This window comes from Rhipicephalus sanguineus, chromosome 2 (assembly GCF_013339695.2).
Source record: "Rhipicephalus sanguineus isolate Rsan-2018 chromosome 2, BIME_Rsan_1.4, whole genome shotgun sequence".
NCBI lineage: Eukaryota > Metazoa > Arthropoda > Arachnida > Ixodida > Ixodidae > Rhipicephalus > Rhipicephalus sanguineus.
Genome location: NC_051177.1, coordinates 24,387,882 through 24,407,514, shown reverse-complemented (window position 1 = coordinate 24,407,514; position 19,633 = coordinate 24,387,882). Strand labels below are relative to the sequence as shown.

The window sequence follows — 19,633 nt, the reverse complement described above, 5'->3', positions numbered from 1 at the left end:
GCGTGCGTTGATGCATCTGTTTACGCAGCGTGACAACACGTCACGTTAGAAGAAAACAGCTTACCTTCGCTGTTCCGGTTCTCCGCGTATACCGTAAAAGTGAGTGTAATGCGCGCGCTCAGTGCATTTAATGACCTCTTTCGCCTGTTCTGTGCGCTAGACTCTACTGCTTAAACGTAGCAAACTCGAAAGAGTGGCCCACATTATGGCATAAGTAGCACTTTGTTTCGCTGAGATGAGCTGACGCGCTTATTTCGGAACAAGCACACATGGGGCGCCAGAAATACCTCGGCGCGAAACAAAAGCGCGCGGGCGTTTCTACGTGTACGCGTAGACACGTATGTAGATGCGAGCGGTGCGGTTACCCCACGCGAACCCGAAATCCGCCCAAGCCACAAAAAGAATTGAGTCGTGGGCAGCGAGCCAAATCCCGCATGTATCAGTAGCAACTAGACCATGCAGCGAGCCGTGTATTAGCGCTAACCGCTTCTTTCCCTAAGTACTCGCAGATCTGATTCAAAACTCACTGCCCAGCGCTGAGCAACGAAGGAGACAGCGGAATGAGCGCACGCCAGACAGCAGCGGTAATGAGGTGGGCACAGCAGGCAATCCTTTTTTCGCAAAAGATTTCCGTGCAGTAAGAGAACGCCGGGGAAGGCTAATCCCGAGTTTCACTCGGTTCTGGCTGTGGCGTTGTGCGCCAGCTATGGAGCGGCCGAGCTCTGGGAACCACTTGTTAGATACCGGCGCGCCCACACCCGTAGGCACTAAACTGATCAACTCCTTGTAAACGGCAGTTAATGTGCGTTTCCATTTTCCTGCATGTTCACTCTATGTGCTGTTGTTAGTGTTGTTTTGCAATCAATTGCCTCCTTTAATTTCTTTTTCTTTTTTTTGCTCTTGATCTACGGGCGTGATTTGGTAGAATTTCTTCATTTTCTTGTGGACTTCTGAAAATGTTTTACGTCATCATTTTATTAATTGTACTTTACGTTGTTGCTGTTATATCATTGTTGCGGTTGTATCCGGCCCTGCTTGCGGCCACACTTCTTTTTTTCGCATTTAATAACAAAGAACTTCCAGATGTAACCTTTACAGTGCTATGCTTCCTTAACTACTGTGACTGTTTCACCTGTGTCCTCAACATGTTACGCCAGCTTGCATAAAATGTTGAAGACAAAGTTGTGACAGAGCCTCGTCTTTGTTTTATATATATATATATATATATATATATATATATATATATTTGTTCTTGCCGCGTCGCTGAGTATATCTGGGTAGAAGCAACTGGCTGAGGGCAGCCTATGGTCGATGACTTGAGAATACATGTGTTTTTTGCCGAATGCGGTATCTATTCCCAATTGTTCCTCTGACTCTATTTAGAATATGAAAACCGAATGTAATCTCCTGCTTCCCATCCAGATCGGTGTTTACTCGATCAACTTTTTACTGTCTTTTTTGTTCCCTTTTATTTCGATTCTTTTGAGTCTTGCATAAAAACACATAAATGATGATGATGGCAGGAAACTGCAGATTTCAACAAAGTTGACTGGCACTTCAGAACAAGCGTGCTACGTATTTCTTCCAAGAAACTGGTGTTGGCATAACCTCAATACTCAAAGAGAGAGTAGCACCCGTGCGCAGTCTTTTCTTGCCTCGTCGTTTAGCGTTCCTCCTATAAGTAAACGGAGTCCTACGCGAAGATGACGAACGCATCGCACTTGTGCTACGCTGCTCATTAACCTGCCTCGCAAGGCCGACTACTTTGCACAGAGTAAGATGCTGCCCTGCGGAGTGATCGCGAACTGTCGTGTGTCTATGCATGCTCGCAGCGCTCGACTCGTACTCAGCCCGAGAAAATAGCGAGACGTCCTCTCTATGCGGAGTGCCACTGCTTATGCTCCCCGTCGTTCTCGGCCCATTGCTGACCCTTAATTGCGCTCCACAAATAGTTTTGAGCGACCCTTAATCTCGTACTCACGCCGGATCATGAGAAGATGTCTATACGTCGCGCCAGAGTAGTACGTGTCTTCAGTGCAATCCCGCTCATCGCGCATATTGAGAGGACGGCTCATCGCGTACAAGACAGAGGCCAGGCTAAAGATGCGGACGAGCCTAACACAAACAAAAACAACAAGATTGCGGGAGTAGGAGGAGAGAAGGCGTAGCAGGCACTGGCGCCGCTCGACCACGGTGGATTAAGAGGGGCACAACCAAGGCATCTCGGCAGCACAGCAAAGTGTTTTAGGGAAGAGAGATGCGAGGGCAACAGCTTCCAGCGTCCCAACGACTCACTCCCGTCTCTTCCGCATCCCTTTGATTGCCACTACACGCGAAGGCACGTGGGAGGGCGCGTGACGTCAGACGAACCGGCTCCTCCCGATTGGCGGAGAGTCCGACGGAGGGCCGGCGGCTCCGCGGTTAAAACACCGGGGCCCGCGCTCTCCGAAACGTGCCGCCGCGCTCCACGGACAGTGAAGACTCCGGAATTTTAGCGAGGACCCGTTCCTGGCATCACAAGTCCCGCGGGTCTACACGCCCCCACACTTTGGCAAAGTAAGTGAACGTGACGTGCATGTCACCTGCTGCTGCTTCAGGACGTGTCTGTATAACTTACAACTCGGTCTCTTAAGTGTTTACTTGTAAAGCTGATGCAGTCCATCTTATTCTACGCCGAGTACAATGTCTTGCACAGAACAGGTCGGTATCGCGTTGAAGCGTGTATTAAGCTATCACAATTTAATTTCTGACTAAATAGCTTTCCCGTGTTCCTGTCCTATGGTTGGTTAAGCAACCTCAGCTCGTACACTGTTAAGAACCTGAGGTAACTACCTTCGCATGTGTGCAATATTTTATTAACTGATTCCTATTAAAGTTTCGTATGCAACTAGAACATATTTACTGAAAGTTTCGCATGCAACTAGAACATATTTACTGAATAAAAAACGCGGACAACAGGACACAGGAGGCGGACACCGTCGGGCGCGTTTATTCATTATGGCAAGGTTCCTAAATCTAGGCCAAACTGTAGCACTCTTCTTAAGGCGAAAGCCTTAAATGCTTCATCAAACACGAGATTTCACGGTTGGTGTCGGCGTCCCGCGGCGTCGGGGACCAGTGATGCAAAAAATCATCATCATTTCATCACGTCACCCTATGACGTCATCATGACGTCACATGATGCCGTCATCATACGATATCGTAGCTTGGACAACATTGGGCAGATCATGGAGGCAGTGCAAAGCCAGGTGAGGTGCCTCCGATCCTGGAGGCAATGCAAAACCACGATAGGTGCGCAAAGCTTTCTGAGAGTGGCGGGGCAGCATCAATACATCGAGTGAGAAGAAGATGACTTTCACCTCCGAGTCGCCTTCAGTGAAAGCATAAAGGACCTGAGTTATTTTGTTACTTGGTGTATCGTGATTCTTCACGTAATGATATTCATGTAAACTTCAAATGTGCAGTAGACAGAGTACTCCATTTATAAGTAAAAGGCATTTGGGCAAAACATTGATGGAATCGCTTAAATTTATTAACTCATCATTATGAAAAGCTTATAAAAAACGATTTGAATAGTTTCTTCATATCTCCGAGTGCAACCTCTGTATATAGAAATGTTCATGTCGTGACGTTAATTCAATATATAGTAATAAGTAAGTCGCGCCCAGCCAACACAACCGCAAATAAATGTCGTCTCCCGAACGCTTTCACGTGGGCTTCACATTTCTCGAGACTCGAGCGCCATTACATCTGGCATGACCCTGGTACGCACACCTGAATAGAAGAGATCGCATTGGCTTTATTTCTTGAATACTATAATCAATGAACCTAAAAAAAATAAACATTTTTCTTGACCCCCCACGCGAAGTGTATTGAAATTATTCTTTCATATTGTTTACTTATTCCAAGTCTTACCATAAGACATTTTATTATTTACTGAGTACATCGAACAGCCCATTGAAGGAGTAATACATGAGGAGTGCGATACGGTTACTCAATATTTTCGACAAAGTGGCTGAACTGAGCTGGGATTTTGAGAATGGCGCGACGTCTGGTGGGAAGGCTTTTCATAACTTGGAAATATGCAAAAAAAATAATAATGAACGAACGTGGGCTGAAGTTCGGACACAAGGAGGCTAAACGACCTTTGAAATTACTCGTGCGATGTGACGTATGGTGCGCTGGACGGATGAAAGAGTAGACAAGCTGCGTAAGGTAAAACTTATGAAATAGACACAAAGCCGGTAAGTTCTGTTTCAAAGTTCCAACTTATAAAGGTTAGCACGGCATCTAAAAGCAAGGTCACAAGAATAAAAACAGAGGAAATATAATGAGTTAACGATGATGCGCGGTCTTGTATGAGTTCGATAGCTGTAGATAGCTCAGATCGATGGGGATATCAGGTTGCGCATGCATTTTCTAATTTCGTAATTTCGGGAATGAGCAGCTCTTAGGGAATGAGCAGCAAGACGCAAGTTTCGACGCAAAAAGCCAAGGATGCCGCTAGATTTGTTATTGATATGTGTCATGAGGGTTAACCAACTGAGATCGTGCGATACTGTGAGGTGATAGTTTTCACAGGTGGTTACTGCATTACTTGTGGTAATATCGAGACACAATTTTTGACCGAGCCCCGCCACGGTGGTCTAGTGGTTACGGCGCTCCACTGCTGATCCGAAGGTCGCAGGATTGAATACCGGCCGCGGCGGCTGCATTTTCGATGGAGGCAAAAATGTTTGAGGCCCATGTACTTAGATTTAGGTGCACGTTAAAGAACCCCAGATGGTCGAAATTTCCGAAGCCCTGCACTACGGCGTCTGTCATAATCATATCGTGGTTTTGGGACGTTAAACCCCAGATGTTATTGTTATAATTTTTGACCGAGATTAATAGATACCAAGAAGAGAGAGAGGTCATATGGGAGAGAGGTTAACCAGACTGAGCCTGTTTGGTTACCCTGCACTGGGAAAGAGAAAGAGCAATAAACATTGAGGCGAGACGTTCGGGTATTGCACAACACACGCACACAAAAAGCGTTCATTGTCGAGTTCGTCACGAGCGCTCGTATAGTTTTTTTGCTATATCAAGAAGCGCAGTAACGCTTTTTCAGCATTGTGCATCGCAGACGTACAAGGCCACGGTTATAAGATTGTATCTCCCGTAAAAGCCCTATTATACAACTGCCCTAGTGTTGTTAGAAGGTCATGCTTCTCATCGGCGTATGCTGAACCAACACACATGAGGCATTTTATAGCTCCTTTACGTCACACGTCTTGCAGTTAGTGTTCTCCATTCCAAGTAGGAATGAGCAGGCGTTCGTAGAAGAAGCTCCAAGTTGGAGGACCCATTGCAACACCTCTTCCCGTCGAGTCAGGGCAGGTAGTTGTGATTTCTTGTCTATAGTAACAATTACATGTTAGGGCTACGGGACGATGTTTATAATACCATTATGATTGATCATTATTTGAGACCAAGATGACCTTACCCACCTTGCAGTCGTGCTACGCTTCACCAGATAATCGTGACTATATAGGCCAAAATAATACTGCTGTACTTTTATGTTTAAGCTATTTGCATTAATCTCAACACCCACGTATGTGGAAACTAAAGTGATTCGATTAGCTTAGCTATGTCGTTTAGGTCAAAAGTAACGGTAGGCGTCAGTGGATAATCAAAATGAGAGAAATCAGGGATATCCCGGTCAGATCCATTCATGAATGCAGATGAGAAATTTGTGTTTTGTACACGAGCAACATCGGTCTCCGGCATATTGGAGTGTTCATCCATTAATATATACAATGAACTTCTGAGTTTAGGATTAATTACTATCCAGACTGTGTGGTATTATTATGCAGCAAAGAAGACAGCATAAATGAAAAGAAATGAACGTTTAGCTTTAAGAAGAGTCTAGAACTCACTTCCACTGCGAAGTATTCAGCCAAAGCGCGTTTACACTTAGGTAAACTTGGCGAACGGAAGAATTTATTTCTTCTTTTTTGTCTGATACAGTTATAGCAGGCATAAACGTTTTGGCAGGGTGTTAAATTTTGCGTGCACGTTTTCGATGAGGTCACGTTAGTGATGAAACACAATAGCGAACAGGTAAACAAAAAGAAAAGCGCAGGGTCGCGCCTTCCACGCTTTAGAGGAGTTGCGAAAAAACGTACGCATTGCACAATAATCATCATCATCACAATGCGTGTTCTGCGTTCCCTGGGAAAGCTGCCATCCACATATTGCGTAAAATGAACGAATAGAACCAGGAAAGTTTTTGATCGCAAGCATGCATGCGCGCGATGCTGCGCGCAGCACCATTTTCTGAGAGCTGCATTAAAGATGCGCGACTCTTGCGCATGCGTGGTAATCTAAACTTTGTCATCACGAGGATTCGCACATGTATGCGCTTAATTGGGCACAAAGTGACGAGAAGGGAGCCTTGAGGAAATTAAGCGTGCTGATCCCCACACCGTCATAATGAGGCTATGGCGCGTGTGCATAGGAGAATTCGACGAAAAGAATGAGCCAATACAAAATACATCCACCTCTCATTGTTTACTATGCCCAGCGAGTTGACATCGCGATCAGACCGGACAGTCATGCACTACTACTAAATGAAAAAGCCCCCCCCCCCAAAAAAAAAAAAAAGCGAGCAACAATTGATAACATAAGTAATCCATCCTTTCAAGCACTACGTGGTTGTTGTTCTTATAATGGTGAAGCTGCTAAAAGTTCTGACGGTTGCTAATATCGGGTTTATATCAGGATACCAGAAGACAGCGTGTGGTATAAGTACAACCACACACTGCTTAGGCAATAAAATTAGCGTTCCTAGCATAGCTTCGATATACGTCTATCAAACAATCTGCTTTTCCAATGTTACGAGTCGCTTTTACGACCTTCCTTTATTGCGAAGCCACAACACGTCAACTCATTCTTCGTGTCGTTCACGAGTAACACGAAGAACCTAGAAGCAGCAGATGTAACCTTTTCGGTATTAATCAAGAAAGTGATCAGGCCACTGTTTTGAGGCACACTTATTATAAAGAAGGCGATCAGGGACAGTTGTCCGTGATGTCAACTGCGAGTTGTACTACACCGTATGAAACGCACAGGCACAAAACTTAGGCCAGCAAACTCGCCACAAAAGCACATAAACAGAAAAGTGCCTCCGGAGAGGATCGTAAACATCCACATTTATTCGTGCGTTTTATTAATAACGGCCCCAAAGGAGTCAACAATGACATCGTACAACTTCGACTCGAGCCAATCACCCGTCTACAAACCCCTGAGATTCGTACAAATAGGACAATATCGAAGATGCAGCGCGCTCTGTTCGCGTCCGCTTGCTTCTGGATGTCCGCTCGAGTCGTTAGGCGCCCACTCATTGATTGTCCAGTCGTTGGTTGCAGCTGTTTGCTGCCTTCATGGCATGGGCAGCATGGAAGCCACAAAAATTAGCGATAATAACAGCCCACTCGATTCGTGGGCGCGTCAGCCCAACGTTCTCACCGAGTTGAAGCAAACGGCGTCACTGTGGCACCCGCGCGTAGAATAACAAAATATGAATCCGATAAAGAAATGAACCCGTTTATTACGGGAGCCCCTTTTTTGTTTCCGTTCTTTCCGGTACACTTCATTTTTATTTGCAGCAAGGGAAAAAGAGCGTAGGGTCTTTCTAATACATTGTCAGAATCGCTGCGATTATTACGGGCTTTTCTTTTTAAGGGGGGGGGGGAGGTAGGAGGGCCTCTGTAAATGAGTCCGAGAGTGATTTCTTTTGACTCTGGGGACACAGAAGTGTTCGGCCACCAAGTTTCGCAAGTCTGTAACGATGCCATAAAAGTGTTTATGGGGGATCACTTTCACTCCTCCCTCCCATCAGAGTGTGGTTGTGCAAGCGGCGAATGACGTACTAAATTACAGGCCCGCTTGGCATATAAACGGCACGATGAGAACAAAGAGTCACCACACTTTACGAGGTGTATTACGAAACAGTTAGCTAAATTGGCACTTAAGTATTATGCACACATACCAAATGCTGCGAAACTGTAGTGTTGTCACTTCTTCGATTTTACATGAGCGCTATATGACTGCAGCGCGAAACTTGGACGTGTTATCTTCAGAGCACCGGAGGCAAAATTTGATAACAAACTTCTAGCACTTATGCGATCCTTGCGGCTCGGGCACTACATATTTACAGACGGAAGATACCGCTCGAATGACTTATCAATGGGTCGCACATATTTATCCCTTTCAGTCACGGTGTGTACATATGTACACATCAACTTCGAAGTCGCATCACGCACCGCGTGTTTCTTCAGATGACCTGAAACTTGGTGTGCACATTCGTGCAGGCTTCCTGAGTGCACAATTAGCGCTTATTTAACTTCATTATGCTGTATATTTCTGCGGATGATCACTTTGCTAGAGACACTACCATGTTCGACGATCGTTCGACGTGCGACGTTCCAACACCAACGTCAAGAGTATTTTTTTCTTCACTCGAAAAGCATACAACCAAAAAACAAACTGCGCATGCATTTTGGTCCTAATAGCTAATTTCTTTTATACAAGGATTGAAGCTGACCGATTGCAGAATAATTAGATATTTAATTACACGTTAATTAGCATTAATTACTGTAACTCACACAAAACAACACATTCCGTCATTTTATTTCTTGAAATGTAATACTGAGTGCCATGAAATCATGCCATGGAAGTTTGATGCATTTGCAGACAGTGCTTCATAATTCGTGACTGGAAGGGTTATACAAATGATATGCAATTGACAACTTGGTTTATCTAAGTTCAGTGCACCTAATAGTCCATCATTTTTGAGGGAATGAAACTGAAGAAAAAAATAACTTTTACAATATTACGTTCCAACACAACGATATAATTATGAGACAACCTTCCAGATTAATTGTGACCACCCGTGGTTCCTTACTGTGTACCTAAATCTAAGTAGACGGGCATTTTTGCATTGGAACCGAAATGCAGCCGCCATGGCCCGGAATCGAACCTGAATGCTCAAGCTCGGCAGTGCAGCCCCTACACTGCCGCGGCGGGTGAAACAAATAAACGGTGCTCAAGGTATTTTTATCCCGCTGTATGACTTTATGCTTGTGGTTCATTAAAGCTACTAATGAGCGCGTTATGACATGATTATACCGGATGACACATAAACAGAAACAAGCAAACCAGAAGCACAAACAAGCAACACCTGTGGCGTCCTTTTTTTTTTATTCATCAGTTGTACGTGTCGCTTTTTCCTTCTCATTCGTGTCCCGGCAGTGTTTATATTTGCGGCCTTACTATTGACGCAGTTACTGAATATTAGCTCAGATATTAAGGGCAGCATTTTCCTAATACAAGACCCCCCCCTCTCCTTTCCCACACACACACTAACTGAACAGAAGAGGAAAAAAAGAAAAAGAAGGCAACGTCGCGACACTCACGACGCGTCGAGCAACTCCCAAGAACGGAACCTTGAAACACCGTGCAATGCGGCCAAGGGATCAACGGGCGGTTCGCCTTACTGACCGCACACACTATATACAAAGGGGCGGCGTGAATGCACTGCCAAACACCGCTGTAGCGATTTAGCCGGCCGCAACCTCGACCTACACAAAAGACAGGTGCCTTTCTCTGCTAATTGTTGTTGTTTACCTCCCCGATGCGGGTTTGCGCGCTCAGCATGGAAATACCTCGCACGTAAACCCCTTTGCGGCATTGTGCTGTCCAGCGTGAAGGTCCGGACCACCGCATACGGTTTATATATATGCGCAATGAACCGTGGTTTGCTGCCGGTGGGATTACCCATATAGTAGGTCAGCTACAGAGCGTTCCAAGGGCACTTCACACTGCAGTGAAGCTGCCGACTTTCTTTTTTTATATCATGTAAAATAGCTGTAACCTTGTTTGGCTGCCATGCATCAACACTGCCCGCTAGCGGAATTTACGGACGGCAGAACGAGGATTTGTTCAAGGCAGCCACGGTCAGCGTGATCTGCAACTTGTACGGGGAACGCTATACATCGTCCGCAGTTATCGACACCTGGACGATTTGTTGACTCGCGCTGTGGCAGCCAGTCCATTCTGAAGTATGTGCGTGAGTCGAAGTTGTGCGATGTTGGCGTTGATGCGTATGTGTGACTCGCACTCGCCCCGGTAGCGCAGTGGCGTTCTGTTTCAGAGAACTAGGTCACGTGTTCGATTCCCGACCGAGGCTGCCTCATTTAGAAGGAGGCGGAAGGCAAAAGCGTGTGCCTCCTAATCAAAGCACAATTTTGGCACGTAAAAAAAAACAATTAATTGAAATAGTGCTGCGTCAAACTATCACACAGTGACTATATATATATATATATATATATATATATATATATATATAGTCACTGTGTGATAGTTTGACGCAGGCAGGTAAAATTGCTTCAAGTTAATCTAATTTTATATAATAGGTAAGGATAACAGCTAAATTTGCAATGAAGAGGCAATCGCAACTTAACGTCTGCGACGAACGCAAAACTACCTCACTAGATTAAATGTGCAACGTTAGAGCCATTTGGTGCATGCCGTCAGTTGGGAATTCACACGCCACACGTAATCATTAATTGAAAACGAATTCGGTGGATGCTGTCATATTTCTAAACAACTAAATATGGCGTATAAGACCACCCAAAGCTCAAAGCTAAATGTTTTGTGCCTTAAACTTCGTGCCCTTCTACTTGATGTTGAAGGCTGCAACCAACTCAAAGTCGCACCGAATAAGCGACAGTACCCAAGTTTGCTATAAAGAACGAACTGGCCTTGAATACACGTCGAAAGATATAACTAATATGTGAAATCTGAACCAGACGATCGCGCATGCGTATTGCACACTTCCTATTACTGAATAACTACGAGCACGTAAAAAAAAAAGAGGCAAATGCGGAGCACATCAGGGCACGAGTCACGAAACAATTCCCGGTAGAGGCATCTTCCCAGGAACGAAACTGGAATGAATTGCGAGACTCGACAGAGCAAACGAACGCCCTCGCTATCCAGGGAAAACGTTATCTTGGCTGAGAAAATGTGGAAGCAGATAACCACCCAAGCATGCATTTTTAAACCTTCGTTAGCAGCCGCAGTCCCGGAACGGTAGAGACGCATCATTTTCTACCGAGGAAAACACAACCTCGTTGCAGGTTTCGCCCGAAATTGGGGCCGCCTGTTCTTTTCCATTATTTTTTGACAGCACCACGTGTGGTCAACACGGTCGTGACGCTAAGGGTGCAATCGAGGAGTCAAGTTCAGATAACAGAGGTGTGCCCGAGCGAAAGTGTGGGTATATACTGTATATACGCCAGTAAGGAATCCTGTTTTACGCGTGCTAGCGCCACATACCTTACACCGCATAACGTCTTAAAGTTCTGTATAGAAACATCGGAGTGCACGTCGCTTGCTTAGCCCTCGCAAGCCCCCTGGCCAGCGCCGTGACGTTTCGTGCTACACAAACTTGTCTTCCGCGGCTTATTTTTCAACGTTGCAGCCGAACCTGTAGACGTGAACAGGTGGACGTATAAACCTGATGCAACAATCAACCCCATATGTTTACGCTTCCAAACTTCTAGTGTAACAGAATCTGATTATTCTCACCGCATCCCTAACGTCAATACAATTGGGCGAAAAATGACAGGCCTATAGTAGCACCAAATGTTGACACAACGTTGCCGCCACATTGAGAAAGTTGCGTCAACGTTGTGGCAACATTGCGTAGGAAGAGAGCAGAGTGCATGCGAGAACCAACCAACAGGGGTAGCTGATATCCGTGTCGACGATAAGAGAAAAAACTAGACATGGGCGAGTCTCGCAGTGAGCACGGATGGTCAGTGAGAACGACGGAATGGATGTGCCGAGGAATGAGAAACGAAGCCGACGCCGGCAGGGTTAGGTGGGGCGATGAAATTAAGGAGTTTGTAGGAATAAAATGAAAGCTCCTGCCAGACAGGGATCATCTGCAGGGATCTTCGTCCTGCAGTGGACGTAGAACAAGCTGATGATGAAAAAGAGAGAAGGTCGAAAGAGAAATCTTGAACGCTGTCAGAATTAGCAAGTTAGACAATCCGCCACGGAGGTATAGTGGTTATGGTGCTCGCCAGCTAAACCGAAGGTCATGGGATCCAATCCCTGCCGCGGCGGCCGTATTTCGATGGAAGCGAAATGCTAGAGGCCCGTGTACTTAGGTTTAGGCGCACGTTAAAGAACCCCAGGTGGTCGAAATTTCCGGAGCCATCCACTGCGGCGTCTCTCATAATCATATCGTGGTTTTGGGACGTTAAACCCCAGATATTATTATTATTATTATTAACACCAGATGGTCAAAATTTCCGGAGCCCTCCACTACGGCGTCTCTCATAATCATATTGCGGTTTTGGGACGTTAAACCCCAGATATTATTATTACTAACACCAGATGGTAAAAAGTTCCGGAGCCCTCCACTACAGCGTCCGTCATATTCATATCGTGGTTTGGGGACGGAAAACCCCAACAGTTATTATAATATTAGAAGAGTCAGGGTAGTGTCTTCTGCCTCATCTTTCGTTTCCTAGTAGTGCGCTGAAAATTCAGTTATATTATTAGCAAGTTATTATTATTATATTATATTATATTATATTATATTATATTATATTATATTATATTATATTATATTATATTATATTATATTATTATTATATTATTATATTATTAGCAAGCTATATTATTAGCAAGGTCTGTGAACACCACAGTCATTTCAGGCTCATCGTACACACGTACGCTTTCTATTCTTGCCGCCGCTGATCACGCACGGTCGATGCGAAAGTAAAGTTCTATTTCCTATTAAAAATCCACGAATTCTTATCTCTATACCCTCAACAATTCAGAGCTTTCTTTCTGACCGTTACAAGTTTTTCAGGCTTTTGAAAATTTCATTGGAGGATGCCTTTCGCGTACAGGGAAGTCCGTGAAAAAAAAGAAAAGGCTCGATGTCGTGACATGTCCTTGCACTCGTCCTTCTCCTGTCCTGCTACAGGATGCAACTTTGTCTGCCCGGAGCAACATGGATTCTCATCCTGGCCGTGGCGGCGATCGCTGCGTCCTCTCCTGCCCGGTCGAGGTACGAAAACATTTCCAACACATTTCCAGTCGTGACAAGAATGAGATACTCCCCCTCTACAAGAAAGAAAGAAAACATGCGGACCCCCTCTCAGTGTGGGAACAGTTGTAAGCGAAGCCGAAGCTATCTGTGCTCTCGCGTTCATTGGCGATAGCTGGCTATGGTGTTGGCGGCGAAATTTGTTCAGCGCTTAGTGCGACAAAAGAGTGGTTCGGTGGCGTCGAAGGGACGCTAAAGTGAAACACGATATCTGTTCAAGCAGATAAATAATTTTTGAGAGCTCTACTGCCGTTAAATGTCGCGATCATAAGATCCATTATTTTGAGATAAAACGAAGGTCAGTGTTTTTTTTAATTTCGCGCCGGAACGTCAGCAGGTGAATGTCAGTGTGATGTGAGAAATTTCAGTCTCATTTTCGTAGTTTCACCGCATTGGCTCAGTAAAATTCCTTAAGCTTGCCATGTTAATTCTCTGGCTCCATCAGAACGCAGCGCAATCAATTTTTACAGGTAATTACGTAGGTCATAGCCCACACCCTCAAAATCTATGACGTCAGGGGGAGTTGGGGGAAGTTCGACGCGGTGGCGCCACCTGTACTTCCTTTTTGCACGTTATTTTACCATGCGTCTCATCGCAACAATAATGATGATTTTGGCTTTGGAAAATGGCGAACTACCAATATGACAAGGAGAATTCGTCTTAATAAAGTTAGCTTGAGCAGCTGTTGTGCGCCATTATTCGTAGCCAGAAAAAATATCAGCAGTGTCCGGTTTGCACGGCGCGTCGCATCGCGACATGTGTTGAATTTCTGACGGCAGCTTGGCGTAGTGAGCGTTTGATGCTGCGGGGCTTTGATGCGATTTTACGTCCGCACGACCTGTGTCACTTAACCGCGTGGACAGATTTGCATGGCGTTTTTGTTTCAGAAACAACAAGCATATGTACTGTACCGTATACCTTTTCATGCACTTAACCACTATGCCCGAACGAGTCATGCTTTCTGACGTCACCCTTACCCTTTTCCTCTATATATTTATTACACATACTCTAACTCACTTCCTCTAAAAGAAAGCAGCAGCACGCAGCAGCTGCAAAGAGTTGAAAGAAGATGCACAGAAAGCATGCAAAGAAATTCTCGCGTTAACGGCCCCCGCAAGCCCGAAGGTACTCCGAACAAAGTGCTAGCATAAATGGTGCGATAAATTATCGTCAAAAAAAAAAAAAACATGCTCCCATGCACGCTCTATCCAGTCAATCTTCACCATAGCGGGCGCAAAAGCGTATCAGATAACATGGACATCGCGCTTTATAGACGTCCGCCTATAGAGAGGCGGAATCTTCGTTTCAGTCAACAATGAGAACCAAGATTGCGGGTGGTGTTTTTGCTTTGTGTGCAGAACGTATCGATATCGCAGTTTCTGCAGCAGATGGAACGCAAACAAGTGTTCGGAACATTCCAGAGAAGCGGCGAGTCATTTGACTACATTTCGAGCATACAGTGACGCACAGGTTCCGTCTTTTACCATTATTGCAAACGCGTCACCAAAATCTTCACCATCACTCTTCATTAACGAAGCAATTTATCTGGTCTTATTTTTCCCACAGCATGCATGGAGCGACTGGGAGCGCGTCGCTTTCAATCTCATTCCCCACCCCCCCACCCACCCCAATTAACTCTACTAGGTCGGAGTGAAAAATGAAGGCCTTGTGACTGGCCTTAATGCAGTCAAGCTCAGATCTCCTCAAAGCACCGTCATAGCACGACGAATGGCCGCTGTAGAGCCGCCTGTGTAAATGTATGCGACGCCTCTGGCGCTGTTGCACCTTGCACTGCAACTTTACCAAGTGTACAAGGGGACTTGCAGTGGTAGCTTAGCGACTTGTGTAACGCAAGTGTGCGCAGAGTTCATTAAGGGGGGGTGGTGTTGTTCATCGCAACACCCCCCCCCCTTCCCCCGTTGGTCGAGTCCAAACGACAACATGCTTCACAATCGATGAAAATAAAATGAAAATGGAGCGATGACATGATTTTCACAATGGCCTGTTCTTGGCCCCTGGCTTTCCGGGACTAAAGATGGGAAGTAAACAGTTCTTCGAATGCAACATCAGGGGCATTGGTCGCCATTATCGCCAAAAACCTGCGTGGCCATAACACTTCTCTCTAAACAATGACGGGACAGGTCCGACTGAGCAAAAGTATGGGGCAGACCTTGCCCCCCCCCCCCCCTCACCGCCGTGCGCACGCCCGTGCGACCGCATTCCGAAATGAGAAAACATTCACGTACTTAGATTTCAGAGAGAGAGAGAGAAGAGGAAGGCAGGGAGGTTAACCAGATGGTAGAATCCGGTATACTACCCAGCACTGGGGTGGGGAACTATGTGATTGGATTTCAGTGTACGCGCAGCACTAACCACACTGACGTATGCTATACACAGGCCGAAGCGGGACGTCTACTACGACTCCTCCCTTGACGCCGGCGAGGAATACCTGCTCGGCCTGCTCCGCAACCGCCTCAGGTGAGCACAGCGAAAAGAACGAGACGCGCCCCCGTGTCTCTCCTCCGACCCTATAACGCCACACACAGAGAAGCTACGTATTTAACAAATAAAAAGCGACAGAAAGTTCACCCCTCCGCAATGATACTGAAGTATGTCACAATTCAGTAACCAGATTGTGAGTAAATTATAACAATGCTTCCGTAATGCATACCATGCAAACTTAGCGTTTCCGAACGCGGCAGAGTTGACCGTTGGGTCACTAGTGCCGCATTAGGTATTAATGGTAAACTCGGGTGGTCTATCCGGTCCTCCGAGTCGGATCGCAAGACATTCCAACTTCCAGATGCGAGCTAGACAAAGCACACGCCATCCCAACGGGAGAGCCAGCTTCCGGAGGAGTAAGAGGAAAAGAACCAAGAATCGACGGGAACTTCCGGTGATGCTCCAGTGAATGCCACCGCATCACATCGGATCACGGATAGCGAGAGTGAGGCAAAAGGGCTACAGAAGCGACCGCTACATCGCTTGCAAGACAGTCCTACGACTCTTAAAAAGAGTAGTGGTACTTACTAACTTAGAGCTAGTAAGCGCTTGTCACATTTACTACATATGTAGCAAATGTGACAATCGCAGTAACTTGGCAGTAACTTGGCATTTACTACCTACGTAGTAAATGCCAAGTTAGTAACCTTACTCTAACATGACACTTACAGTTGCTACCTACAGAGAGGTAGTAATAAAGAGTAACTTTACTACCTGGCAAGCTCAAATCAAAAAGTCAAACAACCTTATGATATTGTCTCTTCATGCGGTTGCCCTGGTAAATGCTGCAGTTACTACCTATTTTTGAAGAGTGTGCGCCAGCACAGCAACCTTTCAGCAGTGTACAGTAACGATGATGTCGCTGCTCGCCTCTTGACCCCCACACACACACACACACACACACACACACACACACACACACACACACACACACACACACACACCACACACACACACACACACGCGCACACACACACACACACACACACACACACACACACACACACACACACACACACACACACACACACACACACACACACACACACACACACACACACACACACACACACACACACACACACACACACACACACACACACACACACACACACACACACACACACACACACACACACACACACACACACACACACACACACACACACACACACACACACACACACACACACACACACACACACACACACACACACACACACACACACACACACACACACACACACACACAAAAGTAACTGAAGGAGCCGCTGATAAATGTAAAAGCTGTCATTTCGTCATAATCGACGTTGCATGCACAAAGCACGACCGTACCGTTGCAAAAACACCTGTACGGCCGAGCTGACATCGGCAAAGGCGGGCTCACGGTAGGTGCGCGCATATATGTGGACGGAAACCGGACGGATTTCTTCAAGCTATTCGAAGGCGTCGACAAGAGCCTTTTCTTCTTTTCTTTTTTGCGCTACGAGTGGGATGTCAGCAATATGAAAGATCTACAACCGTTACTCAAGCGTAACGAACATTGAATCATCACTCTCTCATTCTACCTTGCAATCAGGGAGACTAATTGCCTTAGTTTGATCTATTTCCTAATGTCGTCTATAGCGCTAATCATTTAATGCTGCCCCTTGTACAACCTTCTCGTATCTCACGTCGTCTAAATGAACCATTAATTTTTCAACGCATTTCATGTAGAACCAGTGAATTTAATTCATTCCGCTTTGCCGCAGGCAAAGCGGACGAATTCAATGGAATGGTACGTCTTCCGGAGCACATCGTTCACATTCGTAACCTAACCAATTTTAGGGCCGAGGTAACGGCCATCTTTTCTAACTACTAATGTATTATTAACTATTCTATAAGGATGTTCTTCCTTTTCAGTGTTCGGTACTAACAATCGATAAGCATTGCATAATTATGTACTCAAGCTCCTGATATTACCTCTACCTATGATGTCTCCCCTCACACAATGCTCGGATGTAGGAGTGTGTGAGGCGATTTGAATAAATAAATAGTCGGTGCGCCTTTCTGTTATTATACCACACGAAAAGGATGTCTCTCATTAGAGCTCTCCGAAATGACCTCTCGCATTCGCCACAAAGAAGCAAGGGAAACATGCCGGAAGAGTTTTCTGCTTGCTTAATATACGCCGGTTAGCGCTTCCTTTCTGAATAATAAAACGTATGAGCACGTTACCTACAACGTCATGCCATCTGAAACGTAAGCACACTTAGATGTACGCGAAGAGCGTGCCTGTCAATGCGCGTGCACTACGCATAGTCCCCACAGAAAACGATTAGCACAAGTGACCGTCCCGGTCAATGGTCCCTCGTGCTGATCTTTTTCTACGGTGACCGTACCTTATCTGTGACTATGGCTCGCTACAGGCCTATTGCGATAGAGTAAACGTTGCCGATAGAGTAAACGTTGCTTGGGACACTAGCGTGAGTGGTAAAAGCTTGTGCGTGCTAGTTACGATAACGAAGGGGACAATGAAATTTGCTCGTGCGTATTTATACCACACCATATCTGTAGCACTGCCGGCCAAGGCAACCGCACCCGCACTGCCCACAGTGAAAAGCGAGCTCGCATTCGATATACACAGTAGAATTGGTGGAATCACATGATCACAACTACTGTTGTTCGTGTTTGCGTGGTTTTGTCACTACATAAATATTTGGCCATATGTCCACGCCTTCCTTTACGTGTGTCAATTTGTGCATTGGTGTCCTTATGTCAATGACTTCTTGCATTTCGCGCCAGTTTTTAAAATAATCTGTACGGCTAATCAACAATGTGCATAAAATTGCTTGTATTTCGGAGTGTGTAAGTCAATTTGGTGTTCAGGAAACCTTGATGTAGACGACCGTCGGTTTTGACTCGAGGTGTTAAAGCCGTACGCAGTGTAGACTAACTGAACATTGTCACACGTACAGTCACGCACACACATATACGCAAAATATTTGTGCGTATATGTTATCATTGTTTATACGACAGTCAACACCCGACACCTGGAGTAGCAAGCCAGGCGATAAACCAGGCTAACATCTCTGGGGTCATCATAAAAAAAAATGTTATCTGTCTAAGCGATGTCATATCAGCAAGCCCAACTTCCCAATCAGTAAATCATACTTCCCTTCATTTACTTTCCCGTCTAATCCAGGGGGCCGGAAACATTCGAGTTAGCAAAATCGCTACCTTTCAGAATATCTCAGACAACGCATAACGAGCGATGTAGACGGCTATTTTAACGGACGGACACAGTACTGCGCAAACGTAAGCCTCGTATAACGTTTTCTCCCTTTCCCGTCCCTTGTGACGCAGCCACCCCGCCATGCTCGAGCAACAGAAGCGGGCCGGCGGCCTCCTGGACTTCGGCGTGTCGCGAGGCGCGTCCGGAGCCGAAGCGGCCAAAGCCCGCCTGGGACTCAAGCTTGCCCACGACCCATACGGACCCGGAAGGCGCTGAGGTCGTAACTCGCACCCTGCGTAAGCACACGACGGATCAACGCGGATGGGAAAGAAGAACGCGACAAGGACCACCTCCCAGTTTCGTTACGACGTCGCTGCGAGAACTGATAATCTGAAATAGATGCTTCGCTACACAGGCTGAACCGCGCTTCTGTGAGGCACTTTTCTGCGTGGGCTCTACACACAATCTACTTACGAATACTTAAAAAAAAGCATCAGAAGATGTATTATTAAGCTGCGACGTCATGCCACAAATTATTCGCAAATCTTATCAAAATTGTACACATTGTGGTCACTTCACAAAGCTAATGTAGCGCCAGGAGCATTCAAGCATCAACCAGAACCACTTCATGCGTTCTGCAGGTTTCCGTTTCTTTTTGATCGTAGAGACTTCTCAAGAGAAATGCCACGAGATGTCGCTTCTTTCACACATACCCGGTGGTGCTAGTTTTAAGTTACGTTGTACAT

General features: G+C 45.8%; 1 protein-coding gene across 2 annotated transcripts; it reads left to right on the top strand.

Moving 5' to 3' along the window:
- The first annotated feature begins 495 nt into the window (after positions 1-495).
- Positions 496-19,343, top strand: LOC119382548 (U-limacoditoxin(8)-Dv66-like). 2 transcript variants are annotated; one of them, XM_037650295.2, is made up of 4 exons: positions 496-592; positions 13,049-13,132; positions 15,569-15,649; positions 19,019-19,343. In XM_037650295.2, exons 1-4 carry the CDS (start codon positions 561-563, stop codon positions 19,161-19,163), a joined length of 342 nt encoding a protein of 113 aa, XP_037506223.1. In that variant the 5' UTR covers positions 496-560; the 3' UTR covers positions 19,164-19,343. The 2 variants fall into 2 exon arrangements, with proteins under 2 accessions (XP_037506223.1, XP_049268192.1); XM_049412235.1 differs by lacking the exon at positions 496-592 and adding an exon at positions 2,438-2,556.
- The last annotated feature ends 290 nt before the right edge of the window (positions 19,344-19,633 follow it).